General features: G+C 35.3%; 1 protein-coding gene across 1 annotated transcript in view; it reads right to left on the reverse strand.

The window, feature by feature from the left end:
* LOC145694134 (palmitoyltransferase ZDHHC6) overlaps window positions 1-18,322 on the reverse strand; it is a 67,398-nt gene that overhangs the window by 5,951 nt on the left and 43,125 nt on the right. The window contains exons 7-9 of the mRNA XM_081770255.1: window positions 17,242-17,373; window positions 16,573-16,653; window positions 8,757-8,944 (exon numbers count right to left, since the gene is read on the reverse strand). Coding sequence (XP_081626381.1) covers window positions 8,757-8,944; window positions 16,573-16,653; window positions 17,242-17,373 — 401 coding nt within the window. The remainder of the gene's footprint in view (window positions 1-8,756; window positions 8,945-16,572; window positions 16,654-17,241; window positions 17,374-18,322) is intronic.

The following is an 18,322-nucleotide window of genomic DNA, read 5'->3' on the forward strand; positions in this document are numbered from 1 at the left end:
CGTGTTCTTGCTTTCAGGATACGTAGTACTCCTAGATCTACAACTCTTGTAATATTTTCAGAATTTTTGAGAATGATGTTTTAGAGAAAAAAAAACTTAAAAAATGCTTTGTAATTTTTGTACAAAGGTTGGTTTTGAACGCAAGTCTCTCCACCTTGCCGCGGTGGGGGGCTTGCGTGCTCTAATGATCCCAAGAGCTTATGCTGGAGATAGCTTCGCTATCAGAGAGCTTTCCATACCGGACAGGTCTTTTGGGGTAGGAGCCAGACGAAGAGAGAGATTATGGTAGTGGACAGCAGCTCTACCATTACCACACTGAGGCTGGAGATGATTGACATCGGCAAGGCTCAGATGTGGACAAAAACAGGCAGGGACAGGATGGCTGTTTCTACGGCTGTTTCACTACGAGGTGAAAGGACCTAAGACACCACCACTTTACTCAGTCCCTAGTAAAAACATGGACAGAGAAATCAGAAAATGTAATACTAGGGAATACGACACTACTGTTTCACAGAGGGTCGTCCTCGGCAGTGGAAAGAAAAAAAGCAGGGCCTCCTCGGTCGTCATCAAACGAAACCACTGCAGGATAGGAACTTGAAATGTGCGATCGCTGTTACAATGTGGAAAACTGGAAAACCTGAAGAAAGAAATAGAACGCATGAAGATAGATATCCTGGGAATCAGCGAAATTAGGTGGCCTGATGGAGGAGACATGTGGAGTGGGGACTTAAGAATGATTTATCCAGGAGCTGTAAACGGCAGAGCAGAAGTCGGTTTTGTCTTGAATAAGAAGATAGAACAGAAAGTTATAGGCAGCTGGAGATACAATGAAAGGATAGTAATGTTGAAGACAGCAACCGAACCGAGGAATATGACGATAATCTAAGTATATATGCCTACATCAAACTACAAAGATGAGGAAGTAGAAGAAACCTATGAACAAATAGAAGAAGTATTGATGAAAGTTCAAGACCAGGACAATGGGAGACTGGAACGCAGTAGTCGGCGAAGGCAAAGAAGAGAATGTAACTGGGAATTTCGGCCTAGGAGAGAGGAATGCGAGAGGCGCACGACTAGTTGAGCTCTGCAAAAGCCATAATCTAATTATAACAAATATTCTCTTCGAACAACCACTAAGAAGAAGATACACATGGGCAAGACCAGTAGACAAAGAAATATATCAAATAGACTATATACTGGTCCGACAAGCATTTAGAAATCAAGTGAAAAACAGTAAGAGTTACCCATGTGCAGACGTTGACTCAGACCATAATTTAGTTTTGATGAAGAGCGAACTCCGACTAAAGAAGAAAAGAGTGGCAGCATCAAAGAAAAGATGGAATACAATCAAGCCAGGAAGAGATCAAAACACGAAAAGGGAGTTTGCAACTGCGACAGACAAAGAGACGTTTAAGGTACCTTTAGCGGGTGATGACATCAATCCAAATGGGAAGCAATGAAAGCAGGAATTACAAATGCAGCCGACGAGCACATAGGAAGAGAAACGAGAACCCAATATAAACCCTGAATAACAGCAGAAATATTGGAAATGATGGAGAAAAGAAGACAGTTCAAGATAACAAATAAAGAAGCAGAATATAGAAGGTGCAGAAATCACACCAACAAAAAAGTAAAGAAGGCAAAAATGGATAAACGACTTGTGCAAGGAAATTGAGGAAAATATAGTCAAAGGCAATACAAAAACGGTATATACAAAGGTTAGAAAATAGTTCGGTGAGAAAAAGAAACGCACAGACATTATCATAGACAAGGACGGGACAGCGCTAATAGAAGAGGAGCAGATAACAAGATGGAAGGAATACATTGAAGAACTCTACAAAGGAGATAGCGTGAACGAGGAAGAGATAGAGAAGAAAACGTCGATGAAAATGAATTAGGACCATCAATTTTACAGTACGAATTTGACAATGCTTTGGAGAACATGCAACAGAAACAGACCAAATACCAACGGAAGTGATTAAGAATCTCGGAATAGCAACAAAGAAGAAACTATTTAATCTTATTAATGAAATGTTTCCTTCGGGGAAAATACCAAGAGACTTCGAGAAAAGCATATTGGTCCCTATCCCGAAGAGAAAAGGCACGTGGAAATGCGAAGAATACAGAACGTTAAGTTTTCGTTCCCATGCATCAAAAATACTGTGCAAAATTACTGCACAACGAATAGAAGGGAAAATCGAAGAACGGCTATCGGAAGACCAGTTTGGATTCAGGAGAAAAAGGGGAACAAGGGAAGTAATACTGAGCCTATGATTGATCATGGAACAGCACAACAGAATAAACAAACCAATTGTGGTAACATTTGTAGATATAGAAAAAGCTTTTGACAACGTATTTGGAATATCATGTTCAGAGCGTTGAAGAATCTGAAAGTGGATTACAGAGACAGAAGAATAATATACCAGCTTTATAGGAACCAGACAGCCGTTATAGGAAGAGATCAGAAGGAAGCAAGAATAAGTAAAGGAGTAAGGTAAGGATGAGGACTTTCACCTCTCCTGTTCAACGTCTACATAGAAGAGGCTATGAAAGAATTCTTTGAGAAAAACGAGAAAGGCATAAAAGTAAATGACCAGGTTTCGAGCACAATAAGGTTTGCTGATGACATAGCACTGATAGCGGAGAATGAAAAGGTCTTGCAGGAAGCACTTTCAAACTTGAAGGACCAACTGGAAAAAACATGCAAAATGAAGATAAATAAGAAGAAAACCAAAGTGATAAATTGCACAAAAGCAGGACAGGAAGGGGCAAACGTATGTAGATGGAGAGAAAATCGAAGACGTTCTGATGTTCCCCTATTTAGAAAGTCTAATATTCTCGGACGGAAGAAGCGAAAAAGACGTAAGTTCAAGAACAGCGGAGGCTAAACAAGCATTCAATAGGAAAAGAGGACTACTAACATCAAGAAATGTGTCGTGTGACGTTCGTAAACGATTTATTAAGACTCTGGTATGGAGCGTGGCGCTTTACGGATCAGAGACGTGGACATTGAGAAAAACTGAAATATCCAAGCTAGAAGCATTTGAAATGCGGTGTTGGCGCAGAATGCTGGGCATATCATGGACCGAAAGGAAAAGGAATGAAGACGTACTAAAGGAAACTAATGAAAAATGACAGATCATGAAGATAATAGAAAAGAAGAAACAGCATGCTTGGCCATCTTATTCGGCACTCTGATTGGATCACCGTGTTGATAGAGGGAAACACAGAAGGAAAACCAAGAATAGAATATTTAGATGCAATTACGAAGAAGAGACCCTATCAAAGTATAAAACAGCTCTTCCAACGGAGAGAAAAGTTTTAGAACTTCCATGTTGTCCACCAACCTATGGTTGAGCAGAACAAGACGACGACTATGAAGCAATAACCATACTTTAAAACAAAAATAAGTTTCATCATCTATTTGTTTAAAGGTTTTAAGTTTTTTATTATAGTAATAAAAATGCTTCCACGTTGAAGATTATTAAATCATTTCATTATGAAATAAAAATTAGTTAGAACATTACCACGAAACATACAGGAAAAAACTGTGTTAAGCCTCCCGCTGTTTCTTCTAGGGAAATCGTAGGAACATGAGAGAAAGATATACCAAGCAAAGAAATACTGAAAAACGGTAACTGAGAAACGTCAGGTACGACGCCTTAATGGTTTCTTGAGTCGAGAAGTGGTAATGTTACCAAGTTTAAATTAAATGCCTAAATTGCCAAGGGTAAAATAAAAGAAGATATAAAGTTACATACAAAAGATGTAAATTATACAAAATAACAAAAATTTAAAAAATATAGAAAATAATACTTGCAATAAGATTAGAGTAAATTAAATAATACTAAAAATAGTCTATATAAATGGGATGAAGCAGGAACATTATTGATGATTAAGGATGAGTTTCGTGGATAAGATGGTCATATACGAGGGGCTCACAAGTCTTCCAGTTACCTGTTTTTGAGAACTGTTGAAGAGTCTGGAGAAAGAATTTTGAGATTACGGTACGCTATCAATTTAACGGACCTCGAATTAACAAACTTCAATATTTAGCGGATAGAGGCAGCGGTGAACCAGTGGTAAAGCGCTCACCTCTAGCGCGTGGGGTCCTTAGTTTGATCCCAGCTCGCGCCAAGTGGGCTTTGTGGTGGACAAACACCTTGTGCGTGGGTCCTCTCGGGGTCCGCCCACTTTGTTCATTCCACCATTTTATTTATTTCTAATAATCACCGTTTCCTTTAGCTATAACCATGGGACGCGTACAAGTGAAAAATCTAATTTCACTTTATCATTTAATGGATAGCAGAATCTGACTAATGTAGCAAATATAGTAGGGAGAAAGAAACAACTGAGGCAAAACTTCGACCAGATATTTAAACACGCAGCGGCAGTTAAGATCATTGATTATTTAAAAAAAAAAAAAAAAAAAAAAAAAAAAAAGTTAATCAGGAAAACAACTGAGATTTCAGACTCTTTTGCATTCTTCTAATATGCAGTTGCATTTTTGTGTATTTTGAGTTACTAATATGGTCTATTAAATTAAATATTTTACATTTTCATTATACAATGTTATTTCAAGTTAATATGTATAATATTTCACACATTGTTGGTAACATGATTTGTGAGTATCGGACAACCTTTCGCCTGCTAAATTGTGTGTTGACTGTATTTGATGTTGAAAGGGAGGTCGAATAGCTGTTATAATCGGCTGTGCTGGGTTTGAAGCATCCGAAGGTCGCATGAAAGTCTGCAATCGTTGATGCAAATTGGAAAAAAAAAAAGTTTCGTGAACATTTAAGACTGGGCAACGAGTGCATTTAAAGATGTAAATGAGGTTGAAGGAACAGAAATTACCGGAATAGTGAAATACTTGCATTAACTTCGTGGTGGCATGTTAGAAACCAAAGTACGGTTATCGAATGTACAGCAAGTTTTATTTTGAGTTTGTGGCATTTATTCGGCGGGGTGCTTGAAGTTTCAAGGGACGAGATCTCGTAACGTGGGTGTGAAGGTTGCTGAGCTTAAGTAAAGGGTTCTGGGTGGATCTGGGAAGTCTTTTCAGTTTCGAGTAAGAATGATATAAGCAAGATTCGTGAGTTTTCATTAGGGAATTGCAATAACACACCGAAAACAAAAATGGATACTGTTCTCGGGCCAACCATCGCCTGTTTTAATTACAAGAAATTTAAAAACTCAAATTTTCCATCTTTTCCTACTTCTATGATTGTATAAAGAAACATATGTTGTCAGCACTTTTGCTGAAACTTTAAAGTTAGCTACAAGATTTTAAAAAAAAAATGTAGGAAGATTATATATACTCTATCAGAGAAAAGAGAGTAACTGGAAATGTCAAGTAAAGAGTAATATTGTCTAGCTACGTGCTCCCTAAAATCAAACCTTATCCAGCTAACCATAATTCATACTCAAAACTCTCTATTTTCTACTTAAAATACCTAGGTACATAAACACGTAATCAAAGTAGACTCAGAATTTTCAGTTATTAGTGGTCTCACCGAAAACATTCCGCTTTCTTCAACTACTTCTAACCCTTCTTCAAACTCTTCCGCTATACCTCAAATACACAGTCACTTCTTTTTCATTATTTGTTTCATCAAAAATCTATATCAACTTAGCCTTCATAGACGTTACTTCATTATACATCAACATTTCTGTCGTTCACATGGCTTCAGTGCCCTTGAAAAATTCTTAAATACACGCCCGAATGTCAAAAGCTCACTACACAATTCCTAATCAACTAGCTTAGTTTACCTAACCATAAACAATTTCACATTTCAAATAACAGTTAGTTATCTTCTTCAAATCAAGGGCATTGCTATGACACGATATTATAATAATTTTTAAAGATTTCGAGTATTCATTTATTTACTTATTTCTTCTTTCGCTATAAAGCTGATTTAGCAGTTCCTATATTTGGTTTGTATAGTATTGAAAATTTCCGCTCGAGTTGTGTCTGTTAATTGACGTCCAATACGCTTACGAAAACGCATGATTATACCAAGTACTATCCATCACGACTCTGGAACTCACTAGATGGAATAATAAGCACTTCTGACCAAAGTATATACACTTTTTTTTATTAAAAACTAAATACAGTGTTTAATTTTTATTAATAAGTGTATTTAGTTTTTAATAAATAAGTGTATATACTCTGGTCAGAAGTGTTTATTATTCCAAGTAATATATATATACTCCATGGTTCTGGATAATCACAATAACATTTTAAAACACATTTTTCTGACCAGAACAAAATGAATTATTTAATAATTATACGATTTTTGTTACAGTTTCAAGGACCTAACGTCCTCTTCATTAACATTGAGAAAAGACAGATGACAGCAAATCTTATATCTTCCTCAGCCGTTAGTTAGCATTTTCATTTATATAATTTTATAAATTCATTTATATAAATTTAAATTTTATATATATAAAAACAACAATTAAAATTATATAAATGAAAATGCTAACTAACGGCTGAGGAAGATATAAGATTTGCTGTCATCTGTCTTTTCTTAATGTCTGATGAAGAGGACGTTAGGTCCTTGAAACTGTAATAAAAATCGTATAATTGTTAAATAATTCATTTTGTTCTGGTCAGAAAAATGTGTTTTAATATATATATATATATATATATATATGCATACATGATTAAATTTGTTGAATGTAGTTCTATTTGCAATATATAGACATTTTATCATTAGTTCTGAAAAATGCTCCACGTAGTTAACTGGATGAAACACTCACTAATTCTCTCTCTCATACACACATATTCTATATATATTCTACTATTTAGTAAATAAATTATAAAGTTGATGGAAACTAATGAAATAACTGTAATTATAACTGTAAATAAAGAATGGTAATATTGAATTAATTATTTTGTTTGAATTCGTTCTATGAAGCCAGGAAAAATCATGGATTTTAGTTATTTATAATGAAACTTTTATCAGGTTACTTTTGTTAACACCAACATGGTATGATGTCTTTAAATTAAAGATGGAATACCGAACTCTACATATATACGAAAGTATATACAACCTCTTTCCAGAAAGTTCGGTGAATGTGCCTATATTTCGAATGAATTGTTATCTTACCTGAAACAGCAGTTACTTTTCTTCGAAGTAAACTCTGTTGGTGGTAATGCACTTCTGGGAACAGCTGTACAAGTCCTGCAAACTACTGGTGTACTCGTCTTTAGGTGGTTCGTAACATTACGTTGGATATCCGAAAACCTGTGGCCCTTCAGGGCTGATTTCAATTTGATGAATAAGAAAAAGTCCAGGGGAGACAAGTCTAGGAAGTAGGGTGGGTGATTGAGTAACATAATTACCTTGTTGGTCAGGAACTGCAGCACCAGAAAAGCAGTGTGTGGAGCAGGGTTCAGTCGTCTCTTTTGGCATACTGGGACGTATCAGCTTTATCCGTTGCAGCAGATATTTCAGCATTTCAACGTACATAGCGGCATTTAACGTGGTGCCTTCCAGGAGGAATTCTTTATAGATAAGACCCTCAGAGTGGAAGACCACCACGAGCATTGTCTTGATGCGGGAACTCTCACTTCGCAGCTTCTTCGTTTTCGGCGACCCTGGACCCTACCACTCCATACTTTAACGCTTGTTTTCGGGTTGGTACCTTAAGCACTGGCACAAGGTCTCGTCACCCGTGACGATGGTTTTCAGAAAATTTGGGTCTCGATCCATCATGTCGATGAGGTCTCCACAGCCATCAAGCCGAAGTTGCATTTGTTCCAGCGTCGAAGTGTGGGCATGAGTTGGGACCAAAGCTTGAGTTTACCTAAATCCTGGGTCATTATGAGGTGGGTCGTTTTACGACCAATTCTTACTTCCTTCGTTATCATTTGCACTGTCACACGATGATCCCGGACCAAAAGTTCCTTCACTTTCTGTACGTTGTCGGGGAAAGGGGGGGGAGCAGTTGCAGGTCGGCCAGTTCGGGAGGCATTTTCCATAGTATCCCGCCCTTTTCGACAACATCTGAACTATTCATAAACATATTTCAAGGATACAGCATTTCTTCGTACCTGCTGTTAGCATTTCATGAGTCTCATTCGTTGATTTTTCAAGTTTGAACCACAAGACTATATTGTTCGCTGCTCCATTTAGTATCCATTTTTGGTTTCGACCACGCACACTATATTTTCACTTTAAAATAAGCTCTTCACACATAAGCACATTCGCAGTGCCGTTGCTCGGGAACTTGTTCAGATATGTCTTGATCTGTCCGCCACGGTATGCGGCATTGGAGCATCTTACCACCGTGAGCAGTATAACGTCATTCACCAAATTTTCTGGGCAGATGTTATATATACCGGTATATATATATATGGAGATATTACGAACTTTTCTTATCAGTAAAAAAAAAAAAAAAAAAAAAAAAAAAAAAAAAAAAACTGCAGAAAGAGTGTCGGTAGTCGCATTGCTACCCTTACAAAATTATGGTTCGACACGTTACACTTTCTCTCAAATTATGTTACTATTCGATTTCGAACTTAGAGGGAGATTGTTGGATTAAATTTTATATACACTTTCACAAGAACTGAAATACGCACCGAACACAATAATACTAACTACTTAACCATACAGTGAATGGCATGATGATGATTCTAAACTATTAGATTAGTTTATTGCAATGATCTTCTGTCCACGCAGGTAGATCAACACACATTTTGAATGAAAAAAATACCAATTTAAATTAATTTGGTCACCAAGGCTTACCTTTTCCACCTTGTAACAAGAACAGTGTCGCCTTTTTGTAATGGAATCCTAGCTTCATCTGTACATGGTGGATGACAACAAACACCAAATCCTTTGGATATAGGAACCCAAGATCCTGAATAGTTTTCTAAAACGGTGTAGGTTCTTGTGCGCTGTCTTTTATCTTGCTTCTGTTGAATTTGTTCTCTCTATGAGGAAATAAAACCTTGATACAGAATCGCACACAATTGCTTATTTATTTTTCTTATTCTTTTTTAATAAATACATCAAAATCTTAACTTCTAAGAATTCAAAATTTCAAATATACATCACAATATATACGTCATATACTTTTAAAAAAGTAAAATATTGTTCTATTATTAATTTTATTTACTTTTAATTTAAGACACAGCGCCTTAATAATAAAGTGCTAATCTCATACGTCCCTCGATTCCAAACCACGAGCATGAAGTAGATTTCATCTTGTCCAAGGGTTTCTTAAGTTCTCCCTTTCCACTAAATACTTTTACTTCGCAAATTCTTTCATTAGTCAATTATATTTATCATCCTTCATGTTTAACCTAAGAGCAATCGTGGGACGTTAACTAAAGGTTTCATTTACTTTAATTTTCAATTTATTTTTTCGCTTAGTCGAATTAATGACAAACTTCCAGCTCTAATGTCTTTAAATCAGTGGACGCCGATTCTTCTCTGTGAGCTACCTACCAAAAGAAATTTCAACTTTTTTATATTATATTATATTATATAAATCTTTATTGCCTATAAACTTGCATTCCTAGTAAATATGAAATCAAACTATCCAAGTTTGCAAATGTCTAATATACACGCGAAAAACACAACGTGCCAAACCCCACTCGTATACAATTAGCTGTGAGATGTGGGCTGAGAAACAAGCAGTTGTCGTCAGCGCCCCTCCCTCGTTAGCGTCAACTCAGTGGAGGAATCAAGATTAGCAAACCGGAGCGAATAACTAAGCTATCCCTTTAGAACAGTTCACTTCATTACATTTTGAAATAAAATGAAATCTTTGAAATGAGCGTTAACGAAGCATCTACTATTCGACTCGATATCCATTTGTGTGTGTACGTTTGTTCAACTATAGCTCTCGTGAAACTTATACGATTTTGTTGTGAAACTTTGTGTGTGCTTTCCTTTCACTTGCACAAATAACTCTATTAACGGGATTGCAATCTATCAAAGTATAAGGGGGTAAAATCCACCCAATGTGGCAAGTTTACACATGTACATGCAAGATAATTTTAAAATACAACCACGTAAAGATTTCTCGATTATCATAAACTTAATCTATATTTTCTTTACAGCATTGGGAATATCCCCGCGCCTTAGGGTTGAAATCTGTCAAGAATGAAAGTGTGAATTCATCCTCCGGCCATCAATTTCAAAAATCTGTTCCACAATCATTTTCATTGAAAAATGTTCGATTTTGGTGTAGTAGGTTGTACATTTTCTTTGAGGCTTTCCAATCATCCCTTCTGCAGAGATTTAAAATCATTAAAGAATAAGGTGGTCGATTTACCTTCTTAGATCCCCCCTCCCGAATTCTAATAAAGCTCCATGATAAATTTTCTAACATTCATTCGGTTTTGATATAATATAGATAATGTATATTTTCTTTGACTTCTTTCCGAATCCCCAGTGCTTGGAATGACAGTCAGACAAGAATGATTGGCTAATTCAATCTCCTTATGTGGGACGGATTACTCTCCCTCCAATTAATATTATATATATATATATATATATATATATATATATAGATAGATAGATAGATAGAGAGAGAGAGAGAGAGAGAGAGAGAGAGAGAGTTTCACGGTAACTTCTATAAAACTCATTCGGTTTCACAATATTATGTATATTTTTTATATCTTCTGAACTTAGGACTAATTAGTCAAGATCAGTCAAGAATTTAGCCTCCTATTGTGATATAGATTATTCCTCCGTATCGATTAAATCTTTAATCCAAGATTTTTCGTACTAATGTTCGATTTTCATGGAATATGACGTACACTTTTTGTGCTTTACAATCATTTCCACTACTTGGATTTAACATCAATTAAGAACGAGAGAGCGAACCTCGACCCCTCTCCTCTCCATATTTAAAAAGAAATGTTCTATGATAACTTCCGTAAATATTATTCGATTTTAACAATATGATGTATAATTTTTTGAGGTTTTCACATAATCCACTTTTGCAGTTGAAATCAATCAAATATGAGGAATCGCATTACCTCTCCCACCCAAAGATTTAAATAAAAACTAACTACGATAACTTTCGCGGAACATACAATTATGTCGAATATAGCTATTTTTTTCTAAGTATTTCCAATCGTATCAATTGTTTGCAGCTGAAATGGGCTAATAAATGTGGAGGTGCGTTCTCTCCCAATTTTATATAACATATTTTCCTGAATATTTATTTTTAAAAAAACACTAAGAATTTTATAGAATATTGTGTGTGTGCGTTGTCGGAAATACATACTTGCTCCTATAGCTTAGGGTGGGAGGGAATATCGCTCGCTTCAACAATACACAGCATCACTAGTTAGTTTAACGTTTCACGATTATACATCGAGTCTAAGGGAGAAAGTGATGATGATAATGAATGAAATGGTGGAATGAACTACGTGGGAGGAAACAGGAGGACCCCAAGAAAACCCACGCACACGGTGTTTATCCACCAGTTCGTTTGGTGCAACCTGGAATCAAACCAGGAACCCACGCACGAGCGAGTGTTCTACCACTGTCACAGCGGCCCGTTTCATGACATTCTAACACAGCACGATGTTGCTTCTAAAGCAGTGTTCAAGCACTTCCACGCAGAAGTACTAGTTTTTCGTACGACAAGAGTGAGATTGGAAAATATCTAAGAGGCATTTTTTTTTTCAGGATATTTCTTAGTGCAAGTTTGATTTTACTTGAATTACGTAAACCCCTCACACAATTCGCTTCTAATACGAATTCATGTCAACTCACGCACACCGTTAACACTAAATGATTAGCTGATTTCCATGCACTCGAAATCAAGATTTTCAGAGACGCAGTGGCGGATCTAGCCCGGGGCCGGGGGCATAGCCTCCTCAGTTTTTGTTAATTACAAAAAAAATTGAATCTATTAGTTATACATTTTTGAACGTTTATAGTAAACTCATTATATACCTATCATAGTCTGGGTTCTGGTTGCTCCTCCTCCAGTTTTAACCTTCTAGATCTACCATGCAAAGACGTCTCTAAACTGAGTTTTAACAAAGCTGAGACCACGTTAAACCGTTCCTCTTGTAATCGAAATCGGAAGATTCTCTCCGTCTCGTGAAAACTACCACTCTCAATTCTTTAAGATACCAAATTGATTTTTTCATGTAATTTCTTAATGACTACCCAATCTTCGATAAATCTTCTCGCATGAGATATTCGTATGTGGTGTATCAAACAGCACTAAAATACGAATTTCATGCTTATATGGCAAATGTTTCAAAATAAACATGTAATAATAACTGAAAATCTTTTGAGCGTTCTATTCATTCTTCGGACTGGAATTTTCTCAAATCTCCAAATTACTTATAGACCTGACTATGACAACATGTGTTCAAAATTTCAAATTCAATCGTCCAATACTTTCGGAAATCTGATGAAAGGTAAGAAAATGTTCAAGCATATTTCCGCTCTCACGAGTTTATTTTCGCAGATCTCAATTTTGTCCCAACTTAAGATTCAAAAACAACATTTGTATTTGAGCTCCCTCGTGGCTAAGCGGTTAGCGTACGAGCCTTTGGCGTGGGAGACCCGGGTTCGATTCCCGGCGGGAGCTCATGTGGTTCGGATTCCACGTTAATCAGTAGGTCCACGTCTCATATAGCCTCGCTACTGAAAAGGACGCTAAACTACAAATCAGCTCAACTCATCAACATTTGTATTTGTTCTGTCCAACAACTCATGTGCCCAAAATCTAGGAGTTTTGGTGAATGGTATATATATATAAACTGAGTTTCGCAAAACACCGTCCTATCCATCCTCTGGGATCTCCGGACAAAATTTCTATTTCCCATGACCAATAGTTTCAGAAGGTCTGCTGACTAGCGGAAGTAAGCTGATTCCATCCTCTCTTACGAGTCGCATTCCGCAAAACCTCGTCTTACCCACACCCAAGGGTTTAAGGAAAACATTTGTACAAAATTTTAAGGTTCTCCTATCAATAGTTTCTGACATGTGGTTAAGGATGATACAACGATCATACACTTAATCTTCGCCCATTTTACGATTTGAATTTCGTAAAACCCGATCTAATGACCTCGATCAATCCTGTAAAAAAACGTTTGGTTACATATCTACTGACATACATGCTTATTAACGAAGTAACTTAAAACGGATTTTTAAAAAACTAAGTACCTTTATTTCTTGTACCTTCATATTTAATAACATGTAAAATACGGACACGTTTTAATATTTTGATGGTGCATTGAAATTCAAGTATTCATTCGATTTCTAGTGTTCCTACAGCAGATGAGTAATTGATTCGACCATTCATTTTCATTTTCAAGACTAGACCTACTGCTTAACATAGAATATGAATTACACGTGATCCTATCGAGAATCGAACCCTTGTATCCTATACCGAACACGCGTTTGCTAACCACCACATACTCACAAAGAAGCTCCAAACTGAACTATGCATTAAGTTCCGCAAGTTTAGCGGAGACCGAATTTACTGAAATCTCCACGAGTATTCCACGCCTTATTCTTCCCGAACGTAACTTCGCAATTGATATTCTCTACTTATTGGTATTTTATAAGTTATTTGAATCACAGGTTGCACATATTTGTGGCTTCGCATGTATGCCGTGGCGTCGTTTCGCTTTCACAATAATATTTCAGAACTGAATAAATTTAAAATCTACTTCAAGAACGTTCAATCGTTTCCTAAATGCTTGCAAATAATAATAATAATAATAATAATAATAATAATAATAATAATAATAATAATAATAATAATAATAATAAATGATGTTGTTACTACTGGCCTATTTCATTTCAAATCGTACACGTGATAGCCGAATATGTACCATGACTGTCTTGAAGTTGTATGAAAAAATACATATTAAAGATGGACATGGCCAAAATACAGAAACAAAATAAGTTTGGTCTCTGGTGATTTACAAGTGTTGCAACCTCTTAAAAAATCACCAGATATAGTTATTTTTGCAGCAAAGTGAGGAATTGGCGTTTTGAACGTATTATTAAGAAAGAACAAAATGTGCTAGAAACCTTTTTTGTTGTTTATTTTATACTATGTTTTCAACCCTTCCAAATCATACCAAACAGAGACATTAGAGGTGCAACATAAACTGTAACAAAATTGTTGAACTTGGACAAAACTTGGTTATGCACATATTTCGGATATTTCCAGTGACTAAATAAAAACGCATACGATTTATTTTATGCTAGGAATAAATACTATGGAAATATGACATTACAGTAAAAATATTATTTCCTTATCTGTACACCACAAGCGAGAATTCAGCATGAAAAAAGTGAAACTTTCAGAATTTGAGTATTTTGAAAAATTAATATATCAAAAATTCCATCTTGAAAAATGAAATGAAAATAACACAAAGCATGCACACAACATTGTTCTCCAATTCTGTAAAGACATACTTGGTATTTTTACCTGCGAAGAGAGATATGAATTATTATATTACACCTTACACAAGTTGTGAAATAATAGTAAAGTAGTGAACAAATTGTGGGATTGGAAACACTGCTTTTGATTTAAATTCCGCATCCAAGGTGTTATATCACCATAGTAACAATATAAGTAAGTATATTGACCAAGAACAGATTCAATAAAATATTGTGTCAAAAATACGTGACTGGCAAACAACTGAATCGTGAAAGGGGTCTGTCATGATCACATTCGCCACATTCAAAGAGAGGTTATTGTCGCTGAGAAAATATGCATTAAGAAAGGGTTTTATTTTTTCCTTCATAATAATTTGCATGAAGCAAACATAATGCTTAAAGCTACTGCGGAGTTCTTTCGCCCTTGAAACAATACAAGTAACTGCGGAATTATTTCGCCCTTAAAGCAATGTAAGTTTTTTCTGCGAGAAGCAAAACAAATTCCTCCCATCTAGCTCATATGCAACATGCGTAGTATTTCTCCTCTCTAGCACATTCCAAGAAAGTAGAGAACAAAAGGTTTCTTCAGTCACGTTGAAAGTGTGATTATATTGTACACAAGTCTAGGAGTGACCAAGACGAGCGTTAGAATGAGCGAAGCTTAGAACATGTAAACAGAGGATAATATCAAATATTGTGACTTACATTGTGTTGCCAAATCTCTCATGGATATCAATCAGGGTTGCAGAGTTCATATTAAAATACGTAAAATGTTTGTTTGGTCGTTCCTTATTCATATATTGAAATAAATGTTCATAATCTTTTTTTTTTCATGTTAATTTGGAAGTGATGTTATTCTTTAAGATTACATTACAGAGCCACCTGACAAAAAAAAAAAAAAAAAAAAAAGTATGTGTGAGGGAGATGAGAGTACAATTTTCATCTCAGATGAAAAGAAAATCCGTATAATAGGCCGAATTACCATTTTTTCTCGCCCTAGAAGTACCAACCTTCTGCACCTCTGTCTAATCGAAACTTTCCCACAAATGATAATCAAATTAACCACTGGGTACCATTTCCATCCCATGTTCAGAAGATATAATAAAAGGTTACGATGTGGAAAGGTCCTTTTTAAGCGCTCAGGGGAGAATGGAACACAAGTTGGATATGAGTTTAGCCTCTCTTTTAGCAGCAAGATTATATGAAGCGTGAACCTACAGCTAAACGTGGGATCCGAATAACATGAGCTCCCACCGGAATCGAACCCAGGTCTCCCGCGCCAGAGGCGCGTACACTATCCACATAGCCACGAAAGAACTCTGGAACACGTATTGCCCAGGCTTGGAATCTACATATTATAAATTCATTACACTATGTACAGTATATGAAAATAATTGAAAATGGGTGGGAGAAAATTATAAAATACACCATACATAAAGAAAATTATACATACATCAATTTCCAGAACTTATCTAGAAGAGTAGGAACTATAGGTACTACATATACTTCATAATCACAACTTCTCTCGTGGCTAAATGGTTAGCATCTCATCTTTGGCACGAGACATCTGGATTCAATTTCCACTGGATCGTGATTCGGATCTCATTGCATATTGTATATTCACGTCTTAGATAATCTCTATAAACAAACAACCAATGTAACTACATGACAAAATCAAATAATTTTCGGAATACATCTGTTCATTTTTTCCCCCCATATTGCTAGTACTAATTATGTTTTTAATTTACCATTTTCTGGCTCTTATCTTTCCATTAGATATTCTTAATTAGTATTATCTCCTATATTTGCTATGAAAAGAAATTACCTACTTGATACTTAATTTTTTGTTAATAACTTTACTGCGGGCAGACAAGTTAAAACTAACGATGAAACAACCATTTCTTACACTAGATGCAAATGAGATTAAATTTATAACGAATGAAATAATACAGCTAATTCAGGATTCGAACTCGGGTCTCCGGCTTACCGTACAGCACGTTTTCAGACCAGCACACATTCCATTCAATTTACGCAGAAAAGCATTCACAAAATTGTTCTCACAACGTCTCAACTGGAAAACTGTAATTTAGTTGGACTTTTTGCAGCCAAGTTATTAACAAAAGAATATGTAGAAGTAAATATATTCTTCCGTTGGTTACTGTACATAGATATCTTAAGTACTTACAGTGAGTGTATATTGATCACAGCCATCTACAACTGGCCAAGTTATTCCATCACCCTTTGGTTCACAGCTCCAACTTAGTACCTGAAATAATAAAGCACAGTAAGACGTACCACTGTTGAAAGAGTTATTTAAAATAGTGGATACTGAACGGAGATCTTAATTTCCATATACCTTAAATTTCGATGAATATTAATGATTTTGAAAAAAAAAGAAAAAAGTTTATAGTGTAAATGCATCTGTTATTATTTTACGTAAACACTCTTAAATATAACTGCGCATGTACAATAATTTTTAAGTCAATTAAACCTGCAATTTGAAAAGAGCTTAAAAAGATTAAGTAAATAAGCTCTGAGCTCTACCTTTTACTACAGACTAGTACTAGTATAGACACAATACAGATCGCGATGGACCAATAAAGTTTACAGTTCATTTCGGGCGAAATTCAGTTAGAGCCTTGTTATTCAGTTCATGCGTAGAACAAGTCGTCTACAGAAACAGGTTGCCTGTACATGGGAAAAAGAATTGTTTTATAGATATATGAAAATTCTGTCTGACAAAAGGCTTGATGAAATCCAGAAAACCAGAATGATTCTACTGAGATAATATGCCGATACTACAAACATCCAACTATACCTAATTTAACTCTATAGACAATTCTGTTTCAATTACCTGTTTAAAGTTGTTTTTCCATCCAAGATTGTATGGAAAAACAAATTGATCTCTAGCTTCCCCTCTACGATGTCGAGCTTTCTCTACAATCCAGTCTTCAATCCCCGTTCGATTTCTTAGAATTGCTCTCAACTTCGAAAGATCAAAGAAACATATTCAAATGAGATTTCGAACTTTTGTAAATAAATAAAATTATAAGAAACACACTACAACGTTTTCTTAAACTATTACAGAACGACAAACCACACATTTCCTCACTGTATTAACATACACATAAATTTTGGTTATTATAGAAAACATTCGAAAGTAAGCATTTGTTTATGTAATTGAACAATAATTCAAGGTCACTATTAATAGATTGTGCTTGTGTTTGTAGAATATATTTCATATTGTTAAAGTATTAATTCTCACCTTGCCTTCAAACTGTCTGAAACAGATGAAACTGAAATTGAGTTTCTTTAAATTTTAATAAAATACTGCTCTGTATTCGTAAACATATAATACATACAAGGATATGAGATCACTTCATATACATATATGTATTATATGTTTACGAATATAAACAGAACTTGATTAATGTAAACAACTTCATACGTAGTCATGGATGTTTACTAAATAACAATCATGATGGTATTTTTCCATTTGACTGGACTGTTCTTTCGCATATCTTAATAGTTGTATTTAATTCGTTATGCGGTAACACTATATTTTTAATTTGTAACTGACAGTAACACTATTAAAACACAATATATATATATGTGTGTGTGTACTTCTACTCATAAGAAAATTGACACCAACTCCGTGTAGATTTAAATATGTTTAAAAGATTTCTACTTATCTATCAATTTAAAGTAGGTTTTTGGATTACTACTAGACTATATAACTTCAGTAAAGCATTTTAGCATAGAGACCATTAAGTTTTCCAAAATATCACATGGAATGAAGTATCGCTCGACAACATTTATTCTTTCAATAAGATATTTTTGTTATTGTTTTCTTTCATGAACCGGTGAATTACCATGTCACGAAAGTAATGTATCATGACAAAAATGCACGCATAACTTAAAATAGTACGAAGGAG

Source organism: Thermobia domestica, chromosome 1, assembly GCF_964235325.1.
Source record: "Thermobia domestica chromosome 1, izTheDome1.hap1.1, whole genome shotgun sequence".
In the NCBI taxonomy this organism is placed as follows: Eukaryota; Metazoa; Arthropoda; class Insecta; order Zygentoma; family Lepismatidae; genus Thermobia; species Thermobia domestica.